Below are 26,611 nucleotides of genomic sequence, written 5' to 3'. Positions count from 1 at the left end.
TGACCCGGAATCCAACCCATGACCTTTCGGTCTCCGGACGACGCCCCGACCAACTGAGCGTGGGCCAGGGCTGCCCAATTCTTATTCCACGCCTGCTGCCCTGCCTAAAAAAGTTTAAAGAAAATAAAAAAGCTTCATGTGGCGAATGCTTTAACTGAGCTCAGATATTTCCCCTAATTTGTATTTCTCCTTTCCCACATGTCCTGAATATTCTTTGTATGTTTATAAAGGGTCGTTTTAATTTTAGGTTGAGTATCCTAGAATCATTTGTTCCCGGGAAACTCTCAGGCTGTAGAATGTCTAGGGCTGTCTTCTCAAGGGTATTCTGAAGTTACTTGCTTTTATCCCCCCTCGTCTCTTGAAGACCAACTTTCACGGAATGTCTCCTTACGGCTAACCTCAAGCAGCCCCAAGTGACTCTCAGCATCACTGTCACCAGCGTCTGCTGTTTTAGTCCTCATTCGTTCGTTGTTTCTTCCTCGCTCTCCCGCGCACGCCAACTGGTGCTGCGGCCCAGGGCCTCAGGTTGGCCCACAGGGGGCCTCACTGCTGGTTTGTTAAGTTAAAAAACTTCTCTTGAAACTCTTTCTGATTTTTTCCCCTTATCCTAAGGTTGCACATCGAGAGCAGCATGTTTCGCCCCCTGAAACTCATTCTGATGCCGGTGCTCCTGGGTGAGTAGAAGCCAAGGGACCACGTGGCAGTGGGGAGCGGCGGGATGTGATTTCCCATAAGCCGCGTGTGTTTTCAAAAGCCAGTGTTGGTTACTTTCATTTCCCCTTGGTTTGCTGGGTGTGGAAACGCCAGCCTGGAATGTCACAGGCCTGTGGAGACAGCTGCTGGACAAGGCTCTGTTTTGACGGGTCTCTTCCTCTGTTTCTGGAGCAACAGGATGCCTTCGGGTCCGTCCTGGGTGCTCCCGGAACCCCCTCTGTGATGCGGAGGAGACCGCCCTCTCGTCCCTGCACCTCAGATTGTCATCTTCAAATTCACTGCTAGTGTCAGATCGGGAAATGAAATGAGCAAAGAAAGTCCCCGAATCCCTGTCACTGTTCTGACGCCTTGGCCGGGCCGGCCTCGCGGTCCCTCTGAGGCACTGAGCTCTTCCCCACTCGGGGGTTCCTGCTCCCCAGATGCTCCCCGCCTTCCCTGGTAGCGTGACTGCAGCTTCCCCTTAAGCTCTGCTTTCGTCCCGCAAGCCTGTGCCGGCGGCCTCCTCGCCGGGCTGGTCTGTTCTCCGGGAGCCCGCGTGTCCAGGGCTGCTGCTTGCTGGCCGTTGCCGCTTCACTGTCACCTTTGCATCGGTCCCACCCTGGCTTTTCTGATTAGAGAGAGAGAGGAAGGGAGAGGGAGAATGAGAGAAACATCGATGAGAGAGAACATGGACTGGCCGCCTCCTGCACGCCCCCCACTGGGGATCGGGCTCACAACCTGGGCATGTGCCCTGACCGGAATCGAACCAGCGACCTCTTGGTGCAGGGTTGACGCTCAGCCACTGAGCCACACCGGCCGGGCTGCCCTGGCCTTTCTCATTATCCCGCGGGTACACCTGTGTGGGGAGAACCAAGGAATCAGGTGCTTTGCGCTCAGAGCCTTGTGTTGTCCTCTCTGCTCCTGTAACTGTGGGTGGTGACCTAACCCTGACTCAGCGAAGTGCACAAGAACAGCCTTTGCTCTAGTTCCAGGCAACATAGAGCACGTGCACCTGTGCACACACAGACCCTACACACCCACCTACACACACTTACATGCACACACCCACCCTACACACATTCACATGCACACACACACCTTAAACATCCACCCTACACACACTCACATGCGCACACACACCCTACACACTCACCCTACACACTCACATGCACACACACACCCTACACACACTCACATGCACACACACACCCTACACACCCTACACACTCACATGCACACACATACCCTACACACAGCCACCCTACACACACATGCACACACCCACTTTACACACACACACATGCACACACACCCTACACACTCACATGCAAACACCCACCCTACACACATGCACACACATACCCTACACACAGCCACCCTATACCCCCATTCTACACACCCACCCTATACACACCCACTCTACACACACACACCCCCACATGCACACACACCCTACACACACTCACATGCACACACACACCTTAAACATCCACCCTACACACACTCACATGCACACACACACCCTACACACATTCACATGCACACACACACCCTAAACACCCACACTACACACACTCACATGCAGACACCCACCCTACACACACACTCACATGCACACACCCACCCTACACACACACTCACATGCACACACCCACCCTACACACTCACCCTATACACACACTCTACACACTCACATGTACACACATACCCTACACACAGCCACCCTACACACACCCTACACACACATGCGCACACCCACCTTACACACCCACCCTACACACATGCACACACATCCTACACACCCACTCACATGAACACACACACCCTACACACACTCACATGCACACACCCACCCTACACACACACCCTACACACACCTACCCTACACACCCACCCTACACACACTCACATGCACACACCCACCCTACATACACTCACATGCACACACATACCCTACACACACCCTACACACACATGCACACACCCACTCTACATACACACCCTACGCACACATGCACACACCCACCCTACACACTCACACTACACACACTCACATGCACACACACCCTACACACCCTACACACATTCACATGCACACACATACCCTACACACACAGCCACCTTACACACACCCTACACACTCACATGCACACACCCTACACACTCACCCTACACACACTCACATGCACACACCCACCCTACACACTCACCCTATACACATACACCCTACACTCACCCTACACACACTCACATGCACACACACCCTACACACACACCCTACACACACACCCTACACACACTCACATGCACACACACACCCTACACACATTCACATGCACACACATACCCTACACATACAGCAACCCTACACATACCCTACACACATGCACACACCCACCCTACACACTCACCCTATACACACACCCTACACACTCACCCTACACACACTCACATGCACACACACACCCTACACACTCACCCTACACACACTCACATGCACACACACCCTACACACTCACCCTACACACACATGCACACACATACCCTACACACAGCCACCCTACACACACATGCACACACCCACTTTACACACACACACATGCACACACACACCCTACACACCCACATGCACACACATACCCTACACACAGCCACCCTATACCCCCATTCTACACACCCACCCTATACACACCCACTCTACACACACACCCACATCCACCCACATGCATACCCACTCCCACCCACCCCCACACACCCGCACATAGACCCACACCCCCTCGCACCCCCACACCCACACATATACCCCTCCGCACCCCTACACATCCCCCCATTCACACCCACCCACCCACACAGAAATGGCGTATATTAGGGAACTCCTCTCGTGGGCTCTTAGATTTCAGGGTCCCTCAGCCATCTCCCAGAGGCCTGTGCAGTGGGCCACAGAGGTGACGGTCCAGCCTGTGGGGGGCTCGGCATCGGGCTGCTGCCTGCTGAGGAGCGGGCTCCTCCTTCAGAAAGTCTCCTTTCCCTCAGCATGACCCCAGAAGGTCCCTTTAGGGCCCGGCTTCTCCTCGCCTTGGGGGCTGCCCTTGCCGTCCGACCACCTCTGCCTGATTCTCCACCTGGCGTGCATCTGTGCCATCCCGTTTGCTCCTGACACCTTCCCCACCGCACCCGAGCTCAGTTCTTCCCACGTTAGCATTCCAGGCTGTTCCTGCAGCTCATTTTGATTTCTTTCAAAGCAGTTCCCTGTGGCGGGTCCAGAGCCGGGGTGTCCTGCCCGGTCCTCGTGCGTCCTGCCCGCCCTCGTGCGCCCTGCCGGTCCTCGTGCGTCCTGGCCGGTCCTCGTGCGTCCGGCCGGTCCTCGTGCGTCCTGCCCGGTCCTCGTGCGTCCTACCCGGTCCTCGTGCGTCCTGCCATCCTCGTGCGTCCTGCCCGGTCCTCGTGCGTCCTGCCGTCCTCGTGCGTCCTGCCGGTCCTCGCTGCTGGCCAGGGTGCTGGGCCTCTGCTCTCAGGGCGGCGGGGCGGAGAGGGGGCGTTTGGTTCGCTTTCCCATGTGTGCCTGCGGGGTTCCTCTTTCATAGAAATGGCCAGTATCTGCACGTTTCTTCCTCTTTTACATTTAAATTCTATTTCTCCATCACAGTTTAAAGCACAGTGGTTAGACCATCAGATATTCTAGAAAGTGCTCCCCCCAATATTTGCAGCACCCACCTGGCACCAGACAGGGTCATTCCGATAGGATGGACGGAATTCCCCGCGCTGGACTTGACATCCCGGGACTGTCCTGCCACTGCCCATCTACTTCCGAGTCCTTTCCCCTTTCCACCCAGTCCCCAACCCCTTCCCACCTGGCAGCCGCTGGTTTCCAAATGTGTCTTTCTCGACGTGGCTGTCTCTTTCTTGTGAAAACCGAGCATATTTTCTGAAAACAGAAATGTCCATGCAGCGGTTTTCTCGTTCAGTGAGAAGGGAAATTACTTGGGCGGGTGCAGAGCACGGAGCGGCACCGCGTGTGCCCACCTGCGGGCTGAAGAGCCAGGCTGCTGGCACAGCTGGAGGGTGTGGGGAGAGGCAGACCCAGGACGTGGGGGCAGCTGTGCTCCGGGCTGGTCCAGTTTCAAGGCCTGCACCGCGGCCAGAACCCGCCAGCAGATGCAGAGATGAGCTTTTGTGAAGGAACGAAAGACAGAAAAGAGGAAGGGAGCACAAGTACCCGTGAATTGTTTTCAGACAGGGAGCTAGCTGGTGGTACGCTGAGAAGGGACCCCTCGTTCCTGTCCGCGGGCGGGCGTTTAGAGACAGGGCCTGGAACGAGGGCTTCAGGGCGGCTCTTAGAGAGGAGGGTGGCGGAGGAATTCGGGGAGAGGGGGAGGGCTGGGTGGGAGAAGATCGCAGACCCCCTGCCTTGAGCCATGTGGGTACCTGGAGGATATTTTTCTTACATTCAGGAAGACCCTTCTGGGTTGAGTGAGGGGCCTTTGAGTAACTGTCCACGTTGGGTTTTCTGGGGACGGCAGGTGTATGCTACTTGGTGATTGATACTGACTCTTGTGGTTAAGGGTGTTTTTCTAAATGATGCCTCCTCTCGCCTTTTGCTTCTGCAGGGTCTTTCTTGGACCTGGACAGCTGGATGGTTTCCTGCCTGGAGCTAACCGTCCACGCGGGGGACCCAGCCTTGCTGGGGTGTGTTTTCCAGGGCATAGGAGAGAAGCCTGTGGCCAAGGTCGACTGGATATTCTCCGCAGGGGGGCAGAGTGAGGTAAGGAAGGAGCAAAGCTCAGTGTCGCCGCAGCCCCTGGCTGATGTGTTAGCACCGTGGGGCGAGGGAAACCAGGTCTCCGGGTGCCACGCCGTGAGGGTGACCGCAGCTTGGCTCTGAGCTCGTCCGAGCTCTTCTCAGCCTGGACTCCTGGCCGTGGACTCGGCTGGGCAAGGAACTCATCCTGGCTGAGCTTCTGCCTCTCGGAGGTCTGTGAAGGGGAAGGTCGTTGTGATCACGGCGATGCTTGTCCGGCCGGTGTGGCTCGGTGGACTGAGCGTCGTCCCGTGTGGACGAGGTCCTGGCTCGGTTCCGGTCAGGGCACATGCCCAGGTTGTGGGCTCCATCCCCAGTAGGCGGCGTGCGGGAGGCGGCCGATGGATGCTTCTCTCTCGCACCGCTGTTTCTATCTCTCCCTAAAAAAAAATCAATAAAACCATGTTTTAAAAAAAGAATGGTAATGCTTAACTTCCCAGGTCTAGAAGCTCACGGGAGACACGCACATACATTCTTTCCGGTTCTCTGCTCGGCGCCTGCCCCTTGCAGGGCAGCGCAGGTGCGGGGAGTGAGAGGAGAGCGGGCGGCAGGGGTCTGGCCCGAGCTGAGAAGGGCTCCCCGCTGGAGCTGTGCTCAGCGGCCCCGCTGAGCTGGAGGCTCCCCCCTGCTCCCTGCCTGCCGTGGGGGCGGCCCAGCTGGGCCAGGGGGCTCTGGGAGCGCGTCACATCAGGAGCCGGGGTACTTAGACGGCAGGGTCCCTCGTGAGACACGTCCCGAGCAGTATGTTGTTAACGACAAGCTCCCCAGGTTTGCAAACGAAGCATTTTTGCAGCCAGAACATGTTTTTCCTGGAATGCCACGCTCAGATTTTTATTACTGTGTCTATTATAAGAGGGATATTTCCGTGGTGGAGGGAGAGATAAGGACTCCCCAGGGCGCCTCCTCCCACCTGCACCCCTCCTGTTGATGCCCCCCCCATGCCTCCATGCGTGTGAGCCTCCCAGCGTGGGCTGCGTCCTGCCCCCGAATGCCATCCAGTGCTGGGGCCGTGGAAGGCGACGGGGAAGAGGGCGGGCGGTTTCACAAGCTGGGTGGGCGCCCCCAGAGTGATCTTCAGAGCAGGCGTCGCTTTCTCCGTGCGCTGTTGGACACCTGGACACGGGGACCCATCTCCCCGGTCCGGATCAGGGAGCCACAGACCTTGTGTGAGCGACACTGCTGCCTGGTCCGTTGTCCTTCCCGGGCAGTAGGTGCTTTCAGACCGGATCGAGGTGGCTGTGCCGCCCGCACGGGGCAGGGGCTCCTGCGTCCAGACTCGGGCCTGGTGCGCTGACCGACCCCTGTCGTGTGCCTGCAGGAGTACGTGCTGTACTACTACGCCAACCTCAGCGTGCCCGTGGGGCGCTTCCAGAGCCGCGTGCGCCTGGCGGGGGACCTCTCGCGCAGTGACGGTTCTCTCCTGCTCCAAAACGTGCAAGAGGACGACCAGGGAACCTACACCTGCGAGATCCGCCTTGAAATGGAGAGTCAGGTGTTCAAAAAAACGGTGGTGCTGCAGGTTCTGCCAGAGGAGCCCAAAGGTACAGGACGGCTTGCCTAGGGGAGGGGAAGGGAGGGGCGGATGTGCAGGGAGGGGGGATTCTGCGAGCGAACCCCCTTTGGGCTGGCGCTCACCACCTGTGCGCGCGCGCGGTCACCCGCTCTCCAAATCAGAGGCTGACAGCCATGGCTTTATCCTGACTTTAAACGTAGGTCACGCTCTGGAAAATGCTGCGAAGAGCCCCGGCTGGTTTGTCTCGGCGCTTACAGCGTCCAAAGAGATGCGGGTTCGATTCCGGTCAAGGGCAGGTACCTCGGTTGCAGTTCGATCCAGGGCCCTGGTTGGGATCGTGTGGGAGACAACCCGTTGATGTGTCTCTCTCATATGGATGTCTCTCTGCAAATCAATGGAAAAATATCCTCGGGCGAAAATGAGAAAAAATGGGGAGGAAGTTCTGTTCTTTTCATTTTACAGATGAAGCTACGGAGGCTTAGGGAGGTCAAGTGACTGCTTAAGGACCCGTATTTGTTACATGGTATATCCAGTCCTGGAGCCTTGTCACCAAGGACAACAAAGGCCATGTGTTTTATTTTTTTATTTTTTATTTATTTTTTTTATCCTCACCCGAGGATATTTTTCCATTTTTTGTACAGATAGTGTGGGGGGAGAGAGAGGAAGGGAGAGAGAGAGAGAAACATCGATGTGAAAGGGACACATCGAGTGGCTGCCACCCGCATGACCAACCAGGGCCGGGGACAAACTGCAACCGAGGTACGTGCCCTTAGCGGGAACCGAACCCGGGTCTCACCGGACCGCAGGCCGACGCTCTAACCACTGAGCCAAACTGGCCAGGGCAAGGCCATGTGTTTTAGACTGTACGATCCTTCCCATCAGTTGTCCACAGGGATGCCACACCCATTCCTGTAGGCACCTACCTCAGTGCTCTGGGGGACAGAAAAGACCTGAGCCGACCTCCAACTTCTGTGGTTCTCATTTTCCCACTTGTAAATAGAGGGAGTGATGTCTGGAGATTGGTGGTTTAAAAACCACTCTGTTGAGTTTGGTCGGTGTGGCTCTGTGGTTGAGCGTCGACTCTGCACCAAGAGGTCGCCAGCTCAATTCCTGGTCAAGGCACATGCCCAGGTTGTGGGCTCATCCCCAGTGGGGGGCGTGCAGGAGGCGGCCCATCGACGTTCCCTCTCATTGATGCTTCTCTCTCACCCTCTCCCTTCCTCTCTCTAAAATCAATAAAGAAAAAAAAAATTAAAACAACAACAACAACAAAACTGCTCTGTTGAATGTTCCAGGTGCAAGGAACCGGGTAGGCTGCCCGAGGGGGAGGACAGGGAGGGGAGGACCTCGTCAGGGAGGGCCTCGGGCTTCCCCGCCACTGCGTCACCGGCCTTATCTTTTTCCTGACTTATTTCCGGGCTGCCAGGCAAGATTGTGTTTGAAGGAAGAATTCCGCTGCTTTAAAGAAAGTTTGAAAACCACAGAATTCAACACCCTCTTTGAAAGTGGGAAACAGAAGGCGTGGTCTGTGGCCTCAGGGACGCTTACAGCCTAATTAGGGAACTGGAACCCGGACCCTCCCTTCCTCCGGCTACTTTCGGTCCACTCCTAATGAGCCCCTGTGGAGCACCCTGTCCTCTCTTTGGTGACCCTCATCACACCTGTTCCGTTGTGTGTTGCCCGTTCGCCTGGGTCTGATCTTGGTCCCCTGACTAGCCCTGGGCACCGTGCCTAGCAGAGGAAATGACCAATAAATGTGGCTCGGATGAATGGAATTCCTGAATCAGGGTCCCTCACTTGAATTTGACTTCTAATAAATGGGGTTGTAGAAGGTAATTCTGGCCTGTCTGCTTACTTTCTTAACTTTTTTCCAGCTGTCGTTTTTCTTTTGATCCCCTTTCCACTAGGCAGGGGGGTGAATCAGCCGCCATCGGCTTTAGGGCTGCCTTTGGGCTCCGTCTCTCTGCTTTGTCTTCTCATGCTGTGCCCAACGCTTGTCCTTTTCCTGCTTAAAAGAAACCCAGAAAGCGAACTGAAAGGAGCTGATTTCATGAGTTAAATCTGTGGGAACAGGCCAGGACAGTTTTAGGGCTGGTTAGACATCTCTCCAGGGCTCAGCTGGGCAACTTGTGTATACTTTCCCCTCTAGCCCGAGTGGGAAGCGATCCAGCTCCTACCGATGCGCTGATGGCCAGTACCCAGCGGTTCATCTTGCTTGGTAGGGGTTGTCCCCCCCCATAAGAAAACTCTGTGCAGTGACCTAGAATTTTCTCCCCCAAGTTTACCCTTCAGCTTATAATTTCTCTGATTCTGTTCCTTTAATTTTTTTTTCATAGTTCTTATTGAAATACTGTAGGCAACATTCTTACAAATAAAATTAATACTAACTTCCTGTGCTTTTGCTCTGGACTCGGCCGTCCTCCCCTCCTGGGGGTGGGGGTGTGGTTAGTGAGAACGCTGAGCCTTGTTTCCACTGGGCTGGTCGGGCGCTGCCCAGTGTTGTACTGGCCATGCCCTTTGGTCTCTTTCGTCCTCTGTAAAATGGGAGGGTACTGGTGAGTATCTCCAAATACTCTAATGACCAGCTGATACACGACGTCCAGGGTGTCCAGCACTTGCCTGGTACATTGAAAGAATGCAGAGCTTTAGTTATTATTATCACACTTACAAAACAGAGTTTAAGTCCAGCTGGTGTGGCTCAGTGGCTTGAGCATTGTCCCGAGGACTGAGAGGTCCCGATCTGCTCCCGGTCAGGGCACATGCCCGGATTGCAGGCTTGGTCCCCGGCAGGGGGCGTGCAGGACGCAGCCAGTCGATGTTTCTCTCTCACGATGTTTGCATCGCTCTCTCCCTTCCTCTCTATCTAAAAAATCAATAGAAGCATAGCTTTTTAAAAAAAAAGAGAGTTTAGTTTTTAATGTGTTACTGGAATTAGAGGGGGTTAGTTCCCTTCTCTACTGGTATTCTTTGGACTGAATTTTTATTACTTTCAAAATAATTCCCTCTACAGGGCTTCGAGTTCAAAGTATTTTCTTTTGCTTTCCTCCCATTAGGCATCTTTCCTGCTGGGCGGGAAGTTGACGTTCTCCCAGGGAAACGGTTTGGGTGGAGAGGTCGGCTTACGCACTGTGTTTGTTCCTTCATGAACTTCGCTTAATGCTCTTGGAAGGAACTCGGTCCCGTGAAGACCTGGGCTTGTGTCCCCTAAATGCCCTTGTGGCTGATCGGTGTGGAACATCACTGAGAAAATCAGAAACGTCTTTCTACTTGTTCTCTTTTTCAAGGACCTCTTGAAATGGCCTACGTAGTGGACAGATGATGGGGCAGCTGCTTCTAAAGTGAGCAGCTGGGGAGCCCAGGACTTGGAGAGCCAGAAGCAGGGGAAGGGGGTCACGTCGGGGAGTGGGGACAGGCATCGAAAGAGAAACAGTGTTCAGAAGAGAATGGTCTGTTGTCTTGGCTTAATTAGCAAGGAGTCCTGTGACCTGTCTGTAGCCAGAACTGCCCTGCACAAGTCCCAGACAACTTGTAAAAAGAACGGAAGAAGTTGAGGGAAATCACCCTCGACTCAGTTTTCCAGCTAGGAGGTCCAGTGGTCATACGCATGTATAGGAAAAGAAGAGTTATATAACTTCCCGCTTCCTGTGTAGGTGAGGCCGATGTGGTAGCTCAGGACGTGGACAGAAAGTGACAGGCCTCAGGAGTTTCCCTACTTTCTTTAGTGTAAACTTGAAGTGGAATCAGCGCTCACGGGGACAATTCTGCCACAGGGAGGGAGAACGGAATTGAAGAAGACCGGAAAGTGCTTATTGTGGTGTGAAGACCACAGGCCCCTTGCACTCGATGTGTGTGGATGGCTGGAGGGATTCTCTTACCCAGGGAGCATCGTGTGGTCTGAGTGAGAGGCTTCTGGATATTTTGACCAAACGGGGTCACTGGGGTCACCGGTGGAGAGAATGTGTTTAGTGTTTGCTGGTAATGTTGATTGTACTGTTGAGGGTCTTTGGCTAAACTTGATCTCTTCCAGAAGTTCTTTGGCTTCTACAGATTAAATCTGGGGTTTGACCTGATGTGTCTTTTATCCCCAGAGCTCGTGGTCCGTGTGGGCGATGCAGCTCGGATGGGGTGTGTTCTCCAGAGCACAGAAGGGAGGCTCATGACCAAGGTCCACTGGGTGTTCTCATCGGAGAAGCACACACAGGTAACCCTGAGGGACCGTCACCGTGCGGTCGGAGCCCCTGGCTCATGGTGTCAGGACGGGAGAATCTAGGCATCGGGGCCATGTGCTGGGCCGCTTCAGCCTTCTGGTGGGGAAAATAACTAACGAACAGGACGGAGATAATGGAGGAGGAGAAGAAAACGCGTCACCTTTAAGGTAGTGGAGACGCACACACGAGCTAGTCCATGAGAGGCATTTGCACAGGACGTAGACCCCGCGTTTTAGTTCCCTCCCTTCTCTCCGCAGGGAACATGGGAGAGCGAGGGGGATGATTTCTGAGGCCTGGCCGGGACATACGAACAATGACATCTTTGTTCTTATTTAGGTTATCTTTGGGTTTTCTTCTGTGCTCCCTTGTCCCACTTATGGGACGGAGGGGACGTCCTCTGTCTTTGTGGATCCGGGGGGCCAGGGTGAGGGGGCTCCCCGAGAACTCTGAAGCAGCCAACAGCAGTTTGTTCACTAGACCAGGGGTGTCCGCTAGGGCCATGTGCTTCTGGGTCAGACTCTGCCGTTGGGGGTATTCCAAACGACATACTATCACACAGTTAAGGTGGAACATTTATAGAAGTTTTAGCTTTTAGAAGTTAAGACCTACTCCTGGTCATCCCTATACAAAAGTCACTTAAATTCACTGGATCCGGGCACGCTGCCGGACTGGGTCAGAAAGGGTGGCTCGTGGTGGGTTTCGGGGGTTTTGTGTGGCCTCGGGTTCCCCTCTGGGAGCCTGTCGAGCGTGTCCGTGTCCCACACCAGGTGCGTCACAACGGAAAACGGGGTGCGAATGGACACTCTGAGCTGTGAGTTTGGATCACTGGGTCTTTTCGTTCACCTTTGTGTCCGAATACCCATCCCCATTCCTGTTCCTACACGCTCTAGAAAACAGGAACGTTTGCACACCCTGATTGAAAACCCCAACCCTTACTCGTCTAACACGTGTTCCTGAAGCATCTGCCCCGCAGTGAAAGCCCTGATGGGGGCTCTCCGGCGGGGTGGGGGAGACACTCGGGAAGTAAGGAAGAGAGAGACACAGGACCCGTCAGGGAGCAGTAAGGGCCCCGGAGACCACGGAAGCAGAGTCTCGTTGCTGGTTCATGGAGGGGGTCAGGGAGGCTCCCCGAGAAGCTGGCATTTGAGCAGAGGCCTGGAGGGAGTGAGAGAATGAACCAGGTCTGGGAGAAGCGTGTTCAGGTATAAAGAGGAGCAAATGCTAAGGCCCTGAGGCCAGTACTCAGAGCAGCAAGGAGGCCAGTGTGCCTGGAGGGAACTGACCGAAATAGGTGAGAGAAGAGCAAGTAGATGCAACCAGACAGGAAAAGGGCCTGTATTTTAGGAGAAAGGGAGGTGCGAGCGAGGCCCGAGCAGAGGAGCAGCTGGTTTAACTTCTAAGGACTCATCTCCAGGCTGACTTGGGGGGAAGTAGGAGAGACGTAGGGAGGCTCCTTGCAGGATCCAGGGGGCAGATGGCGCTCGGACCCGGCGGCCACCATGGAGGAGGTGAGGAGCGCTAGACTGAGACAGTTTGAGGGCCGAGGATCGGCTTTGCTGAGGGTCTTTAGATGCGAGTTCCAGAGAGAGAGGAAGGAAGGGCGACCCCAGGGCATTTAGCCCGAGCCTCTGGAAGAAGGAGCCGCCGCTCACTAAACGGGCGGACCCACAAGACAGGCCTGGGGAAGCGGGAGCTCGGCCACACGGCCACGGCTGCAGGAAAGCTAGCTGGGCTGTCGCCGAGGAGAGTGGGCTTCCCCGTCTTTTCCGGGACGGGTGAGGAGTGAGAGGCCCTCATGCCCACTTGCTCAGGCCGCTCTCCGGTGGGGCAGTTGTGCCGTGGCCTGGTGGCCCCCACAGCCGCACACGGCGCGCTCACACCCGGGTTGTCCGGTGCCTCCCGCGGCCCACGCAGCCGGTCTCCCCACAGTCTCAGACTCTGCCTTTCCCTCTAGGAGGAGCTGCTGCTGTCCTGTCACCCCCAACTCGGGGCACCCAAGGGGTGCTCCCCGACCTGGGGCCGCTTCCAGAACCGCGTGACCCTGGTGGGGGACCCCGCCCGCAACGACGGCTCCATCACGCTCCAGGGGGCGCAGGAGTCGGATGGAGGGAGCTACAGCTGCAGTGTCCACCTGGGGAACCTGACAGTCCAGAAGACCGTCGTGCTGCACGTGGTTCAGAAAGAGCCCCGAAGTACGTCACGGGGGGCTGGGGAGGGAAGGGGGACCTCGTCACTGGTAGGTTGGCCAGGACGGGGTGAGGCCCAGAGGCTGCTGGGGAGCAGAATAGGGGGCGGCGTCACTCGGAGGTGCAGACTGCCTGCCCGGCCCTGAGGCACCTCGGTTGCCTCACCCTAGTCTGGCCTTGCTGGCAGGTCAGTGACAAAGGCGCTGAGGGTCAGTGGACACCAGCCCCTGCCAGACCTCGCTGGTGGCCAGTGCCGTCTACCCAGGGACTCGGGGACTAGTTGGAGTTGAAGTTCAGAGTCACCTTCGCTCAGCTTCAAGAAGGCGGCCGGGTGCCCTGCGGCGCAGGGTGACGGGATCCGGAGCTGGCGAGAGGCGCAGGGCCAAGAACACAGGAAGGGGCCAGCGCGGAAAACGGGGGGCTTTCTGCTCGGAGGCTGTGTGTTCGGGGAAACGCTGCGCTGAGGCCAGCGTGCAGAGGAGACCGCTGTGTTGACTGGTGGAAGTTGCTAGGTGAGGGTGGAAGGTAAACCATAGCCCCGTGAGCAGCCAGGATGTGGCCGTCTTTCACGAGGGCCTCGGGGCCTCGCTCGGCTGTGGTTGTCGGGGCGGGTGGGGGTGGGTGGGGAGGACGGAACTCACCTCCATGCCTCTGGCCAGACACTGAAGTGTGCAGGCGCCTGCTTGTCCATAGCAAAGGGTCCCAGCCGGACAGGGAAGCAGGGCGGACAGATTTCTTCACCCTCCGGAAGCTTACGTTCACTTCGTAGACGAAATACAGGCCCTTCGTGGGCGTTCATCCCCCTTCCCAGCCCCCGCCACCCGCAGAGAGGACTGTATCTGCCCGGCCCGGGTCTCCGCCTTGAGTCCGGCCCTTCCTTCCCCCGGCTCATCCGAAAACCTGCGCTCAGGTCCCTCTCTGCTTCTCGGTCCCCTCCAGTGACCGGCTGCTACCGGCAGTGCGGAAACCTGCTCAGCTCCTCCCCTTGTGTCCTTGTCGGCTCTGTCTTTCTTTTTCTCAAAACAGCCTCAGTGAGGTGCAGTCACGTACCGTACGCCCCCCTCTCAGTGTGCACCCAGTGCTGCCTGGAGCATTCAGAGTTGTGCTGCCTTCGCCACACCCGGTTACAGATTTCTTTCTTGGCTCGGCCAGATGGCTGGCGTATGGGCTGTCTTGTGTCCTGTCTCCTGTCCCATCCACCCCTCAGGGCACCGCCGTCGGGCTCCTGCTGCTGCCCCTGCTCGGGCGTCGGGCGCGTCGGCACGCTGACCGCACGTCCTCGGCTTCTGTGCCTCAGTAGACTCGGACACTGCACCCTACGGGCATTCAGTACGTTCTGTGCTGGGCTCGGCTCATCTACCTGCACATCTGTGTGAGCCCCACCTAAGCCCGCGAGGACTTTGGGTCCGAGGTGTCCAAACCTCCCCGCACCCTCCTCCCGGCCCCCCGCTGCCGCCGCTGTCTGCACTTACCTGCCTGGGCGCGGGGAGTTGCACGGGGTTCCCCTTTCCCGGGACCCCAGTCTGACGGCGCACAGCCCTGCCGCTGCCGCTCCGGCCAGACTGCTCCTTCTCTCCGGGCCGTCAGCTCCACCTCGGGTCTGACGCCTCTCACTGGGCTCTGCCTTCATTCTCAGCTCATGTCCACGCATGATCCGCCCCCGCTTTCGGAACCGCAGGTCTGAGCGTTGAGCTGCACGGCGTAGAATCTTTCAGCTCCTCCGGTGCCTACAGGGGAAAAAAAGCCAAATTCCTGGTTAAGCTCATCACGGTCCTTCACGACTTGGGCCAGTTTTCTTTTCTTTTCCTTTATTGATGTTAGAGAGAGAAACATGGATGAGAGAGAACAGCGACTGGCCGCCTCCTGCACGCCCCCCACTGGGGATCGGGCCCACACCCTGGGCCTGTGCCCTGACCGCGAATCAAACCGGTGACCTCTTGGTGCAGGGTCGATGCTCAGCCACTGAGCCACACTGGCCGGGCTGGGTTCCCTTTTCTCTGTGCCGCTCTGCACCCCGTGCAGACGTCTGCACCTCGCGGCCTGTGGGTCTCTGTTTGCAGGGTTGTCCCTCTCCTTAGGGGCAGAGACAGACTTGATCCATGTTGGTGTCTTCCGTGTGTGGTGCAGCAGTCCCCTGGAGGTCTGGGATGTCTTCGGTGTGAACTGAGGAGGTGGGGGGACACAGTACGGCCGGGAGAGCTTCGAAGGCCTTGCTCGGCCCCTGACGGCGGCCTGAGTCTGTCGTCTAGATCCTAGGGAGCCCAGTGGCCTCCAAGACGCCTGTTGTCTCCGTGTCGTTCGATGAACCACATTTCAAGACAGCGATGTCAGTGCAGAAGGAACTGCTGTAGGGAGGTGCTGTCCCCTCTCCACCCCGCTTCCTCCATGTCTGAGGAGAAAGACTGGTCCTCAGTCTAACAGGGTGGCAGAGTCCTCGTGTTTCTATGTGCAGTGAGCCCGGCCTCTGCGCTTCCTGACCTGGCCGTTGCTGCTTCGTGGATGACTGGGCGTTCCCAGCCCTCGCATGGAATACTGAGGCCCTCTCGTGGCTTCTGTCTCTCTCAGCGTCGGTGACCTCGGTGGCCCACAGAGCTGAGCCTCTGGGTGGTAATCAGCTGGTGATCATTGTGGGAATTGTGTGTGCCACTGTCCTGATGCTTCCGGTCCTGATCCTGCTGGTGATGAGGACCCACAGGAATAAGAGGTACAGGGCTGCCCTCACCCCCGGGGAGGGGGCTGCAGGGTCAGGACTGCCTCCAGCCTGGGCTGGGCGCGTGACAGGGCCCTCGCTGCCCTGTTCGCAGAAGGGCTGTTTCAAGCAGAGGCCGTCCCGTGGGGGATGTTACATTCGAGGTCATGTGTCTAGTGAGCCGCCCTTTGGCTCCTGGGAAGCCTCGCACCTCCCACACCGCCCTCCTCGCGCTGGTGTCTCACGGAGCTCCCAACGCCTTCACAAAAGGCATACAGAGCGCAGTGGAGACTCTGCATCTTAAGTATGACCTGTAGTGGTGCCATTCAGCGCCTGGGAGAAGTATAAAAACATGCCTATTTTTACTGATTTTTGGAAAGAGAGGGAGAGACCGAGAAACACTGATATGGAAGCATAGCATCGATCGGCCAGCTCCCACCCCCACCGGGGATCGGCCGCAGCCAGGGCGCCTGTCCTGACAAGGAATCAAACCGGCACCTCTGGGTCACACCAGCCAGCGCCGAGGACCGATCTTTATTTTTTTATTTTTATTTTTTATCCTCACCCGAGGATATTTTTCCATTTTTTGTACAGATAGAGTGGGAGGGAGAGAGAGGAAGGGAGAGAGAGAGAAACATTGATGTGAAAGGGACACATCGAGTGGCTGCCACCCGCACGACCAACCAGGGCCGGGGACAAACTGCAACCGAAGTACGTGCCCTTAGCGGGAACCGAACCCTGGTCTCTCCGGACCTCAGGCCGACGCTCTAACTGCTGAGCCAAACTGGCCAGGGCGAGGACCGATCTTTAGATGATCCACAGTCCGTGCTCCCTGCAGAAGCTCAGATCTCGAGGGCAGCAGAGGCTCTATTTCAAGGACCACATTTCTAATCACGACAGGCTATTTTTCAATGGATGCCCTCGAGGCCTAAATTGTTTATTGTGGAAATTTATTTTTTAAGGCTTGAATTTCGTCAGTAGCTCTCCAAGTCCTTCAAACATGCCCAGATGCTCTGACATGGGCACTCGTGGTCCAAGGGTTGTCGGCAGGGACACCCCTGTTTACCCAGCTGTTGATGCAGTGCGTTGCTGGGGCAAGTTCACTCTCTTGCTGCAACAGTGTCGATGGGAAAGGCTCTCATTAAGACGGAGTAAGGAGCCCACCCGGTGTGGCTCAATGGCTGCGCGCCCATGCGGCGGGGTAGCCTCGCTCCAAGCGAAGGTGGACGTCGCGCCCAGGGTCCGTGAGGAAGGCGGCTGCTCGGAGCACTAGCATTGCTGCCGGCTGGTGCCACGCGGCCCGACCGCGGGGGCAGGGAGGGTGTCCAGTTCTGCGTTACAGGACGCACAGGGTGACCTCGTGTGTATGAGAAAGGACCTTATCTGCCCTGGCCAGTCGGGTTCAGCAGTTAGAGCATCGGCCTGCGGACCACAGGAACACGGGTTTGATTCCCGGTCAAGGGCACGCACCTGGGTTGCAGGTTCGATCCCGGTCAGGGAGTGTAAACGAGGCAGCTGATGGATGCTTCTCCCATGGACATGTTCTCTCTCTCTCTAAAAATCAATAAACATGCCCTCGGATGAGGAAAAAAAAATATATGTATATATTTCTACTTGAGACAAAAAATATATATATGGTTTCACTTTTAGCTTGACCTCGAATTTTTTTTTTTTTAATATATTTTTTTCTTTATTGATTTCAGAGAGAGAGGAGAGAGGGAAAGAGAGAGAGAAACATCGATTAGCCGCCTCCTGCATGCTGCCCACTGGGGATTTGGCCCACAACCTGGCCATGTGTCCTGACCAGGAATTGAACTAGTGACCTCTTGGTACATGGGTCAACACTCAACCACTGAGCCACTCCGGCTGGGTCGAATTGTTTTTTAAGTCCTACCTTAGGCCAAAATAGAAAAAAAAGGAAGTATATTCGGTTGTAAATGCGGAAGGCAAATACAGTGGTCAAGATATCAGAGGCCAAGGACCAGGAAGGGCCGGTGCTCTCTGGCTGGGGTGTTTGTGGGGACCATTCAGCTTGGCCCTTTGACCTGTTGTCTCAACTGAGTGAGACGGAGAAGCTTCTGCTTCTCCTGCCTGCCCAGCCACACCTCCGGGCTGGGCAGGAGTCCAGGGGCGATGCTGTCGGGGCCCGTGCGTACACAGTGCTGGCGGCTAACCTGCTGCGTTCTGTGCCTTGCAGGTCCGTGTCTCCCACGGCCCTGGTGAAAGGCCTGGAGAACATACAGAAGGCTCCGGAGGAGGTAAGAGGACCCTGCCGTCCCGCCGCGGTGCCCAGGAGGGCGCGGGGACCCGCTCCGGCACTGGGCGTCCTTCCCAGTCCTCTGCGCCCGTGTCTTCCGTCGTTACGGCTCAGCACGTGGGCCCGAGGCTGGCACGGAGCAGGGGCCCGGGAGTTCATCGCCCGGAAGGAACATGCAGGGGGGGAGCGTGGTGAGGCGGCTGGGCCGGCCCAGCGTGGTCAGGACGAACTGGTGGGGCCTGGAAGGAACACTGGACTGAGAGCCCGAAAGTCCCGGGGAGTCAGCTCTGCTCCCTCCCCGAGCCTCGGTTTTCCCCTCAGTAAAACCTGGATGAGGGCAGCCTGTTCGCCCTGCTGTCTGTTCAGATATCGTGACGGCGCACGCGCTCCAGCACTGGCGAGGCCCGTGTGCACGAGGGAGCGCTAGGGCCCCTGTGGGAGCCGAGGGTTCAGATGAAGCCCTCGGGGCCTTTGGAAACATTGCAAAGTGCTTTCCTCCCGTGCTGGTTTGTAACAGCAAATCATTGCCGATCGGGAGTACGAAATGGATCCATTTCCTTGACCCCCTTCTTCTTCTAACTTTAAACCCCCCCCTTGGAATGTGCTCCTTTCCATCTTCTGTCTGTCTGTCTGTCTGTGCCGCCCCAGGAGTCGGGTTTTCTCGTGGTGCGGGGGCTTCCGGAGCCCTGGAAGTCCCCACGGGTGACACGGTTTCCCCAAACAGGGACAGAAGTGGGACTCACCCTGTGCCTCACAGGTTGAGGATCAGAGAGGGCTGTCCCCACCCCGAACCCTCGAAAGAGCTGACACGTTAGCTGCCGGCTGAGGTCACCATCCTGGCTCCACGGGGAGGAAGTACCCACGGGGTAGCTAGACTTGCTGCTACCCGAACAGAGACTAGTTGGCTTGTGACGCAAAGAAGTTGGTTAAGATGGTGCTCTTTGCTGACGAGTTAATTTTCGGGAGCACTGAGGACAGAATTACCATTGTCAGTGACCGTTCTCTAGCGCTCAGTGACCCTCTGGACCTGCCAGGTTTGGTGGCCGATGCCGCGGGCAGAGCAGCGGGCTTCGTGTGCAGAGTAGCAGGTGCCATGTGCAGAGCAGCAGGTGCCATGTGCAGAGCAGCAGGTGCCGCGTGCAGAGCAGCAGGTGCCGCGTGCAGAGTAGCGGGTGCCACGTGCAGAGTAGCGGGCGCCGTGTGCAGAGCAGCGGGCGCCGTGTGCAGAGCAGCGGGCGCCACGTGCAGAGTAGCGGGTGCCACGTGCAGAGCAGCGGGTGCCACGTGCAGAGCAGCGGGTGCCACGTGCAGAGCAGCGGGTGCCGCGTGCAGAGCAGCGGGTGCCGCGTGCAGAGCAGCGGGTGCCGCGTGCAGAGCAGCGGGTGCCGCGTGCAGAGCAGCGGGTGCCGCGTGCAGAGCAGCGGGCGCCGTGTGCAGAGTAGTGGGTGCAGAGTAGCAGGTGCCGTGTGCAGAGCAGCGGGCGCCGTGTGCAGAGCAGCGGGCGCCGTGTGCAGAGTACCTGGCGCCTTCTCTCTGCCATCTAAGAGCTGCTGGCTTGAGGGTCCTCACACCGTCTTCCCTCCTAGAAGCATGTCTATTCCTCGCTGATTACCCGGGATGTGACCGAGGAAGAAGATCCCAGTGACAGATCAGAGGCCACCTACATGACCATGGTGAGCTCGGGTCCAGGCCCAGCGGAGCCAGGTGTCGGGGGCGGGGCTGGGGGGTCGGCAAGTTCGGGAGTGGATGTGGCAGGTCACCTGGGGGGTAACTGCTGGAGGCAGAGGTTTGTCTGAGTCGTAGGAAAGTCAGAGGCGGAAACTGCTGGATGGAAGAAGGACAGCAAACTCGTCTGTCTTCACACATCTCAGGTGCTGGGGGCGTGAAGGCCACAGGTGGTCGGTTTTCCTGGCGAGGGGACCTCCCCTGGGGGGTGGGTGGTGCCTCTGCGTCATCAGAATAAGGAGGACACTCAGCTGGCAGGCAGCCCCGGGTGGGTGCTGGGGGAGTGGGGGGATCGAGCAAGAAGGAAACGAGAACTCGTGGGCATGGAAATCGGGGTGTTGATTGCAGGAGTGGGGGCGTGGGAGAGGGCATCGAGGGGGTACATGGTGATGAGAAGAAAAAGATCCTCTCCTTTCTATCAAAAGGCCCCTCCCAACTCATAGATTTTTTTTTTTAAATCCTCACCTGAGGACATTTTTGCATTTATCCTCAGATAGAGCAGGAAGGAGAGAGGGGGAAGAGAGAGGGAGAAACATTGATGTGAGAGAGACCCATTGACTGGCTGCCACCCACATGACCCCAACCGGGGCCAGGGACGAACTGCAACCGAGGCACGTGCCCTTGGCAGGAACCGAACCTGGGCCTCTCTGGTCCGTGGGCCGATGCTCCAACCACTGAGCCAAATGGGCCAGGGCTCACAGATTGTTTTTATTCTGTGACTTCCTTGCTTTGACTTAATCAGATGCCGGGAAGGCTGCATGCCGGCCTATGATAACATGGGTCCGAGTCCCTCTCTGCTCAGTCCCCCGGGGAGGGCAGCACCCAGAAAGGCACCCACAGTGCGGGGGGGCAGGGCGGCAGGAGGACTGGCAAGGGACAGGGCGCTGTGTGCAGACTCACCGTAGGCACCGGGCCAGGAAGGGCGCAGTTTTGTTGGCTCCGGCAGGCTGGCCTGTCTGCGGGGTGGTGACGGCTCCCCTCGTTCCTGCGGACCAGCCCTGGGGACCCATGACTCCCTGCGGAGTGCCCCCAGGAGGGTTCTGCCAGGGAAGTGAGGTCAGAGCTGGCCTGGTTCCAGCCAGGGAAACAGGAGCTCGCTCTGAGGTTGTATTGAATGTAGTCACCCTCCCACCCATCTCCCATTCTTGCCATGTGATGTGTCCCCGACTTCCCGCCGCACCCCGCCGCTGGGAGGCCTGCTGAGTGGGCGCCCACCTGGGTTCGAGTCGGTGAGGCAACCCGATGCAGGTGTGAGCTGTCCTCAGAGCTCCCCCATGTTGCTGTAGGTGCTGGGGATTTCAGCGGCAGAAAACAGCGCCTCTGTCCTCTGAACCGGATGCAGTGAATTTAGCCAGTGTGACGAGAGGCCTCAGGGCTGGTCACGTGGCTGGAATCACTGAGCACCAGTTAAGCGGGCCACTCGCAGGGGACACAGGGGGACAGAACCTCCGATTTGTTGTTGTGGGATTGGCTACATGTTCTTAGATGAGGGGCCGTGCTGTGGCCCCTTCTGAGCACAGTGGCTCAGATCACACTCTTTGGGCTTGGGCAGAACCCGGTCCGGATCCTGACTCGGACTTAGAAGCTCGGTGATCCGGGGCAGGCAGCTGAGGGTCTCTGAGCCTCACTTTTCTGACCCTTAAAACGGGAATGATCACACCTACCCCCAGGGGGTGAGGATCAGCTCCCGGAACTGGGCCAGACAGGAAGCTCGATGCGCGGTAACTGGTAACCGTGAGGATCTAAGTGCTTTTCTTACGCCTGCTCTGTGTTCCTTCCCCTCCCCCGCAGCAGCCCGTGTGGCCTTCTCTGAGACCTGCACCCAGTAACCCGCCTGAAAAAAAGCCCGCTGGGGGACTGCCCGGAACACAGCCCGCCTTTTGAGAAGGAAGGGGACCCCCTTCATCTAGAGGAGGCGGCGCCCTCCAGCTCCCCCCGGCCTTACCGCGCTGCCGCCCCCCTCCCCCCGCACCGCCCCCCCCCCACCCTCCTGCCTCCTCGTGGTTGGCGAAAGGACTGAGCCGAATGAAGGGTTCGGACCCTGCAGAAATGTGGGGCGGCTCTGGAGGAAAGGCCCCAAGGGGCATGGGCGTGGCCCCTCTGGAGAGGACACTGGCCTTGAGCACCCCCTCCGGTCAGACCCTCAGCCTGGATGGCATTCGGTGTGGACGAGTCACTAGGAAGAATCGAGACGAAAACCAACCCGGGGGTTCATCTGGCACATTACCCCGAAATAAATGTGGTCTATGGAGATCATCCTGCTTCTGTCCTCTGGCCGAGGGGCAGTGGGGTGCTGCTGAGGACACGGGCAGGCGCCCAAACTCCCGGTGGACGCGGGAGGCCACCTGGGACGGAGCACATGGGGCTGGTTTCATCCTGGGGAGTTTTAGGGGTTGGAGGTGGGGTATGAATACCCTCTAGGATCCAGCCCGCTGCTGCTGAATTCTGGCTGGGGTCAGCGTGGCGGGGGGCTGGGGTCAGCGTGGCGGGGGGCTGGGGTCAGCGTGGCGGGGGGCTGGGGGTCAGAGTGGCCGGTGGCTGGGGTCAGCGTGGCGGGGGGCTAGGGTCAGCGTGGCGGGGGGCTGGGGGTCAGAGTGGCCGGCGGCTGGGGTCAGCGTGGCGGGGGGCTGGGGTCAGCGTGGCGGGGGGCTGGGGTCAGCGTGGCGGGGGGCTGGGGGTCAGAGTGGCCGGTGGCTGGGGTCAGCGTGGCGGGGGGCTAGGGTCAGCGTGGCGGGGGGCTGGGGGTCAGAGTGGCTGGCGGCTGGGGTCAGCGTGGCGGGGGGCTGGGGTCAGCGTGGCGCGTGGCGGGTGGTGGGGGGCTGGGGTCAGCGTGGCGGGGGGCTCTTCGCTGAGCCTCCAGAGGTGTCCTGAAGTTCCCAGCAGGACTGGCACGCTCCCCTGTTTCGGAAGTGATGCCCACGGATGGCCAAAGTGCATGGCCGTCCACTGACCTCTCGGCCTGGAGTGCCAAGCTCCTGCACAGTCTGGTCACCACGATAAGATTCAATAGAGTTAGTTTTATTTTTTTAATGTTTTTTCCTTATTGAATTTAGAGAGAGAAGAAGGGAGAGAGAGAAAGACAGACACATCGATGAGAGAGAACATGGATGGGCCGCCTCCTGCACGCCCCCCACTGGGAATCGGGCCCACAACCTGGGCATGTGCCCTGACCTGGAATTGAACTGGTGACCGCTTGGTGCAGGGTCGACGCTCAGCCGCTGAGCCACACCGGCCGGACAATAGGGTTAGTTTATTAAATCCTTTGGTTCTCAGCTCCTGTTTCTAGCCTGGGCTCAGCTCACGTCTCCCCTCGATTACTGTCCCCTTCCCACTGAGCTCTTCAGGGCATGATAAAGAGGTTCCGGTTCTCGGGCTGCTGCTACAATTTCAAGTGGAGTCACGTTTTTTAAAATTCCTCTAACTCGAAACATCAGGACCCTCTCATAACACAGCCATTATTAAGTCTTTTTAAAACGTATCTTTATTGTTGAGTGCATTACAGATGTCCCCCCCTTTTCTCCCTATTGAACCCCTCTTCCCCAGCCCCACCCCCTCCTGCCTTCCCCACACTATTGTCTGTGTCCATTGGTTGTGCAGATGTGCAGAGACTTTCTTTGGTTTATCTCCCCCCCCTTCCCTTTGAGGCCATTATTAACTCTTTACCGGCTATTCTGGGGTCTCCGCTTGGAGGCCTGTAGCCTCTTTTATTTGTCCAGCTGTGGCTCAGGGTCATTAAATATTTTCTTCTTACCTTTGAGCTCTCAATAAGGACGATGTCCATCATTTTCTTTTTTTTTATCCTCACCCGAGGACATTTTTCCATTTTTGGTTCAGATACAGTGGGAGGGAGAGAGAGGAAGAGAGAGAGAGAAACATCGACGTGAAAGGGACACATCGAGTGGTCGCCACCTGCACGACCCAACCAGGGCTGGGGACAAACTGCAACCGAGGTATACGTGCCCTTAGTGGGAACTGAACCCGGGTGTCTCTGGACCGCAGGCCGACGCTCTAACCGCTGAGCCACACTGGCCAGGGCGATGTCCATCATTTTCAGTGTGCGTACTGAAGGCAGTGTCCTGAGACGCGCCGAGAGGGGGCACGCGATGACATGCGAGGGAGCTTTTATTTCTGGGCTGTTTAGTAACGTGCTATCCTGGGCGAAGTGGCCAGTTTCCACTTCCTCAAATATCGTCTGCATCGGGTGGATGAGGTTTCACATGTGTTGTGCCGAGGGCGTTCAGATCACAGAAGTGTGGGCACACCCCTCCAGGGTTGGACGTGCCCAAATTGGAATTTGATTCATTCAAAGGTTGGCTTCCATTCTGGGTTCAGCCATTGTAACTGAGGAGGAGGGAGAGGAAGCCCACCTCTCTGCCCCAATCCCACCTCCCCTCAAACCTCCCCCTCGTGTAGCAGGACAGAGTCAAGGTAGAGGGTGGAGCCTCCTAAATACTAATTTTGCCTAAAGCCAAAACAGCCCTGCAGGGGGCCATGGAAAGACCTGCGTACTCTCTCCTGCCCTTCTCCTCCGGGTCAGTGCTGCATTCAGGGACAGGGACGCCTATGGGGCAGGGAGGAGGGTCACCGTCAGATAGGCCCGGTTCAGATCCTGCTGTGCTGTCTTCAACGTTGCAAAGAACTTCAGTTCTTTGAGGCTGTTTCCCCTACATAGGGAATGGGAGACTCCTAGGAATTTGGGGGAGGACTAAATGAGGTCATTTAGGGGCTAGTGCCTGGTCCAAGCCTTTCGTCCCCTTCCAGGGTGTTGTCCCCTAGTTGGATATTTCTTCTGGTGACTCAGTCCCCATCTCTCATTAACTTTTTTTTTTATCCTCACCCGAGGACATTTTTTGTTCAGATAGAGTGGGAGGGAGAGAGAGGAAGAGAGAGAAACCTCGACTTGAAAGGGACACATCAAGTGGCTGCTACCTGTACGACCAACCAGGGCTGGGGACAAACTGCAACCGAGGTATGTGCCCTTAGCAGGAACTGAACCTGGGTCTCTCTGGACCGCAGGCCGACGCTCTAACCGCTGAGCCAAACCCAGGGCTCTTTAACTTTTTTATTTGTGCAGGAAGCCTTTGAACCCAAATACCAAGTGCCTCTCTCCATCCAAAGAGCATTAGGAAGCTGAGCTCAGGGAGGGGCTTTGCATCACTCTGAGGGATGACAGTCTGAGCGGGTGACCGCTGGAGGGGGAGCAAGCTAAGACCTTGCAGGGGACCCCTTCACAAGTGGTTTGCACACGAGTTTGCTGTAATTTAACCATTGTTGACCAGCAATCTTACACAGAAATGATCTCATGTCACCAGCTATTTTTCCGTAATTGCACGAATGAAAGTGAAACAATGTAAATAAACTTCAGTAGACTATTTATACATAATGAATTTAAATGAAATGTTGTATATATCTGCTACATGTATCTTATACATATTGTATATTTTAGTAATTTTTTGGGGTGTAGTATACTATATAGCAATCATCTTTTGAAACACATGTTCTAGTTGGATTTTTTTTTATACCAGTGACTATTTTTCCTAAAACGTGGTCTTTTGGTTGCCCCGAAGCCTAAAAGGTGAATCAGTGTAAGGAGCGCTTTTAGAAGGACCAGAAGGAGTGTCAGGTTCTGAGCTGCACCCATGTGAACCAGCAGACATCCCTTCCCTAGCGACTGGGAGAATACAGAACTCCTATATTCTGCTTTTCGGACTCCGGCCCTCAGGGGAGGGTCACAGACACAATAACCCTGTAGCACCCTGCGCTTCAACACCTGACATGGCTGACGCCAGCCCAAGCCCGCTAACTCGCGCGCTCAACGTGTGTTAAGTGCCTGGGACACCAGGGGCGCCCACACCTGGCGGCTGTCGCAGCAGCAGAGTTTGGCTGCTGGGACTGAAACCAGTTGGGCGGCCACTAGGGACCTGCAGAAGATGTGTCCTCTTCAAAGGCTGAGCCCTCCGCCCGCGTGACAGCCTTTCGTTCCTTGTTGCCACCCCACTCCTGCCTGGTCAGTGCGCTTACATGTCTACATTAGCCTTGCAAACAACAACACTGCGTGTGTGCACGTGCGTGCGTGCATGTGTGCATGTGTACATGTGTGTGTGCGCACGTGCGTGCATGTGTGCGTGCATGTGTGCATGTGCATGCGTGCGCGTGCTTGGCAGGGAGCCCTTGTCCTCCAAGGAGACACCAGTTTCCCGGGACTGCTGACCTGGCCGTTGGTTTGCCAGTGCGGTCTGGTCTTTCACAAGGGAGATCCGGCCACCCGCGACCACTTCTGTAAAACCCAGCTCAAAACATCTCTTCTCCGTTAAACAACAAGGGAACTCGCAGTTTTCCCAGAAAGCAAAGACCTCTGCGGCGGGGACGGTCACGATGTGCTGGTCCAGGAACTTCCGAAGCACCGGCCTGGATCCCACGGGGGGAGGGGGGTGCCGTGGCCTCCTGAGGACAGTGTCGCTTTGTCCACCCAGCCACGCTGTCCGCTTTTCTCATGACAGGAATCTTCGGATACACCGTTGTCTTCCCTGCCCCTGGGCCTT

General features: G+C 57.0%; 1 protein-coding gene across 6 annotated transcripts in view; it reads left to right on the top strand.

Moving 5' to 3' along the window:
* Positions 1–21,989, top strand: part of JAML (junction adhesion molecule like) — a 30,453-nt gene extending 8,464 nt beyond the window's left edge. For 5 of the 6 annotated variants that reach the window (XM_036259259.1, XM_036259260.1, XM_036259262.1 and 2 more), the window contains exons 2-10: positions 613–674; positions 5,301–5,455; positions 6,810–7,032; positions 11,093–11,205; positions 13,167–13,404; positions 15,964–16,102; positions 18,285–18,345; positions 19,931–20,017; positions 21,861–21,989. In XM_036259259.1, the coding sequence (XP_036115152.1) occupies positions 632–674; positions 5,301–5,455; positions 6,810–7,032; positions 11,093–11,205; positions 13,167–13,404; positions 15,964–16,102; positions 18,285–18,345; positions 19,931–20,017; positions 21,861–21,953 (1,152 nt within the window). In that variant the 5' untranslated portion in view covers positions 613–631 and the 3' untranslated portion in view covers positions 21,954–21,989. The remainder of the gene's footprint in view (positions 1–612; positions 675–5,300; positions 5,456–6,809; positions 7,033–11,092; positions 11,206–13,166; positions 13,405–15,963; positions 16,103–18,284; positions 18,346–19,930; positions 20,018–21,860) is intronic. The other variant, XM_036259265.1, reaches the window with a different exon arrangement.
* Positions 21,990–26,611: the final 4,622 nt, after the last annotated feature.

Source organism: Molossus molossus, unplaced genomic scaffold (assembly GCF_014108415.1).
Source record: "Molossus molossus isolate mMolMol1 unplaced genomic scaffold, mMolMol1.p scaffold_m16_p_13, whole genome shotgun sequence".
In the NCBI taxonomy this organism is placed as follows: Eukaryota; Metazoa; Chordata; class Mammalia; order Chiroptera; family Molossidae; genus Molossus; species Molossus molossus.
This window is presented reverse-complemented; position numbering and strand designations above follow the sequence as displayed.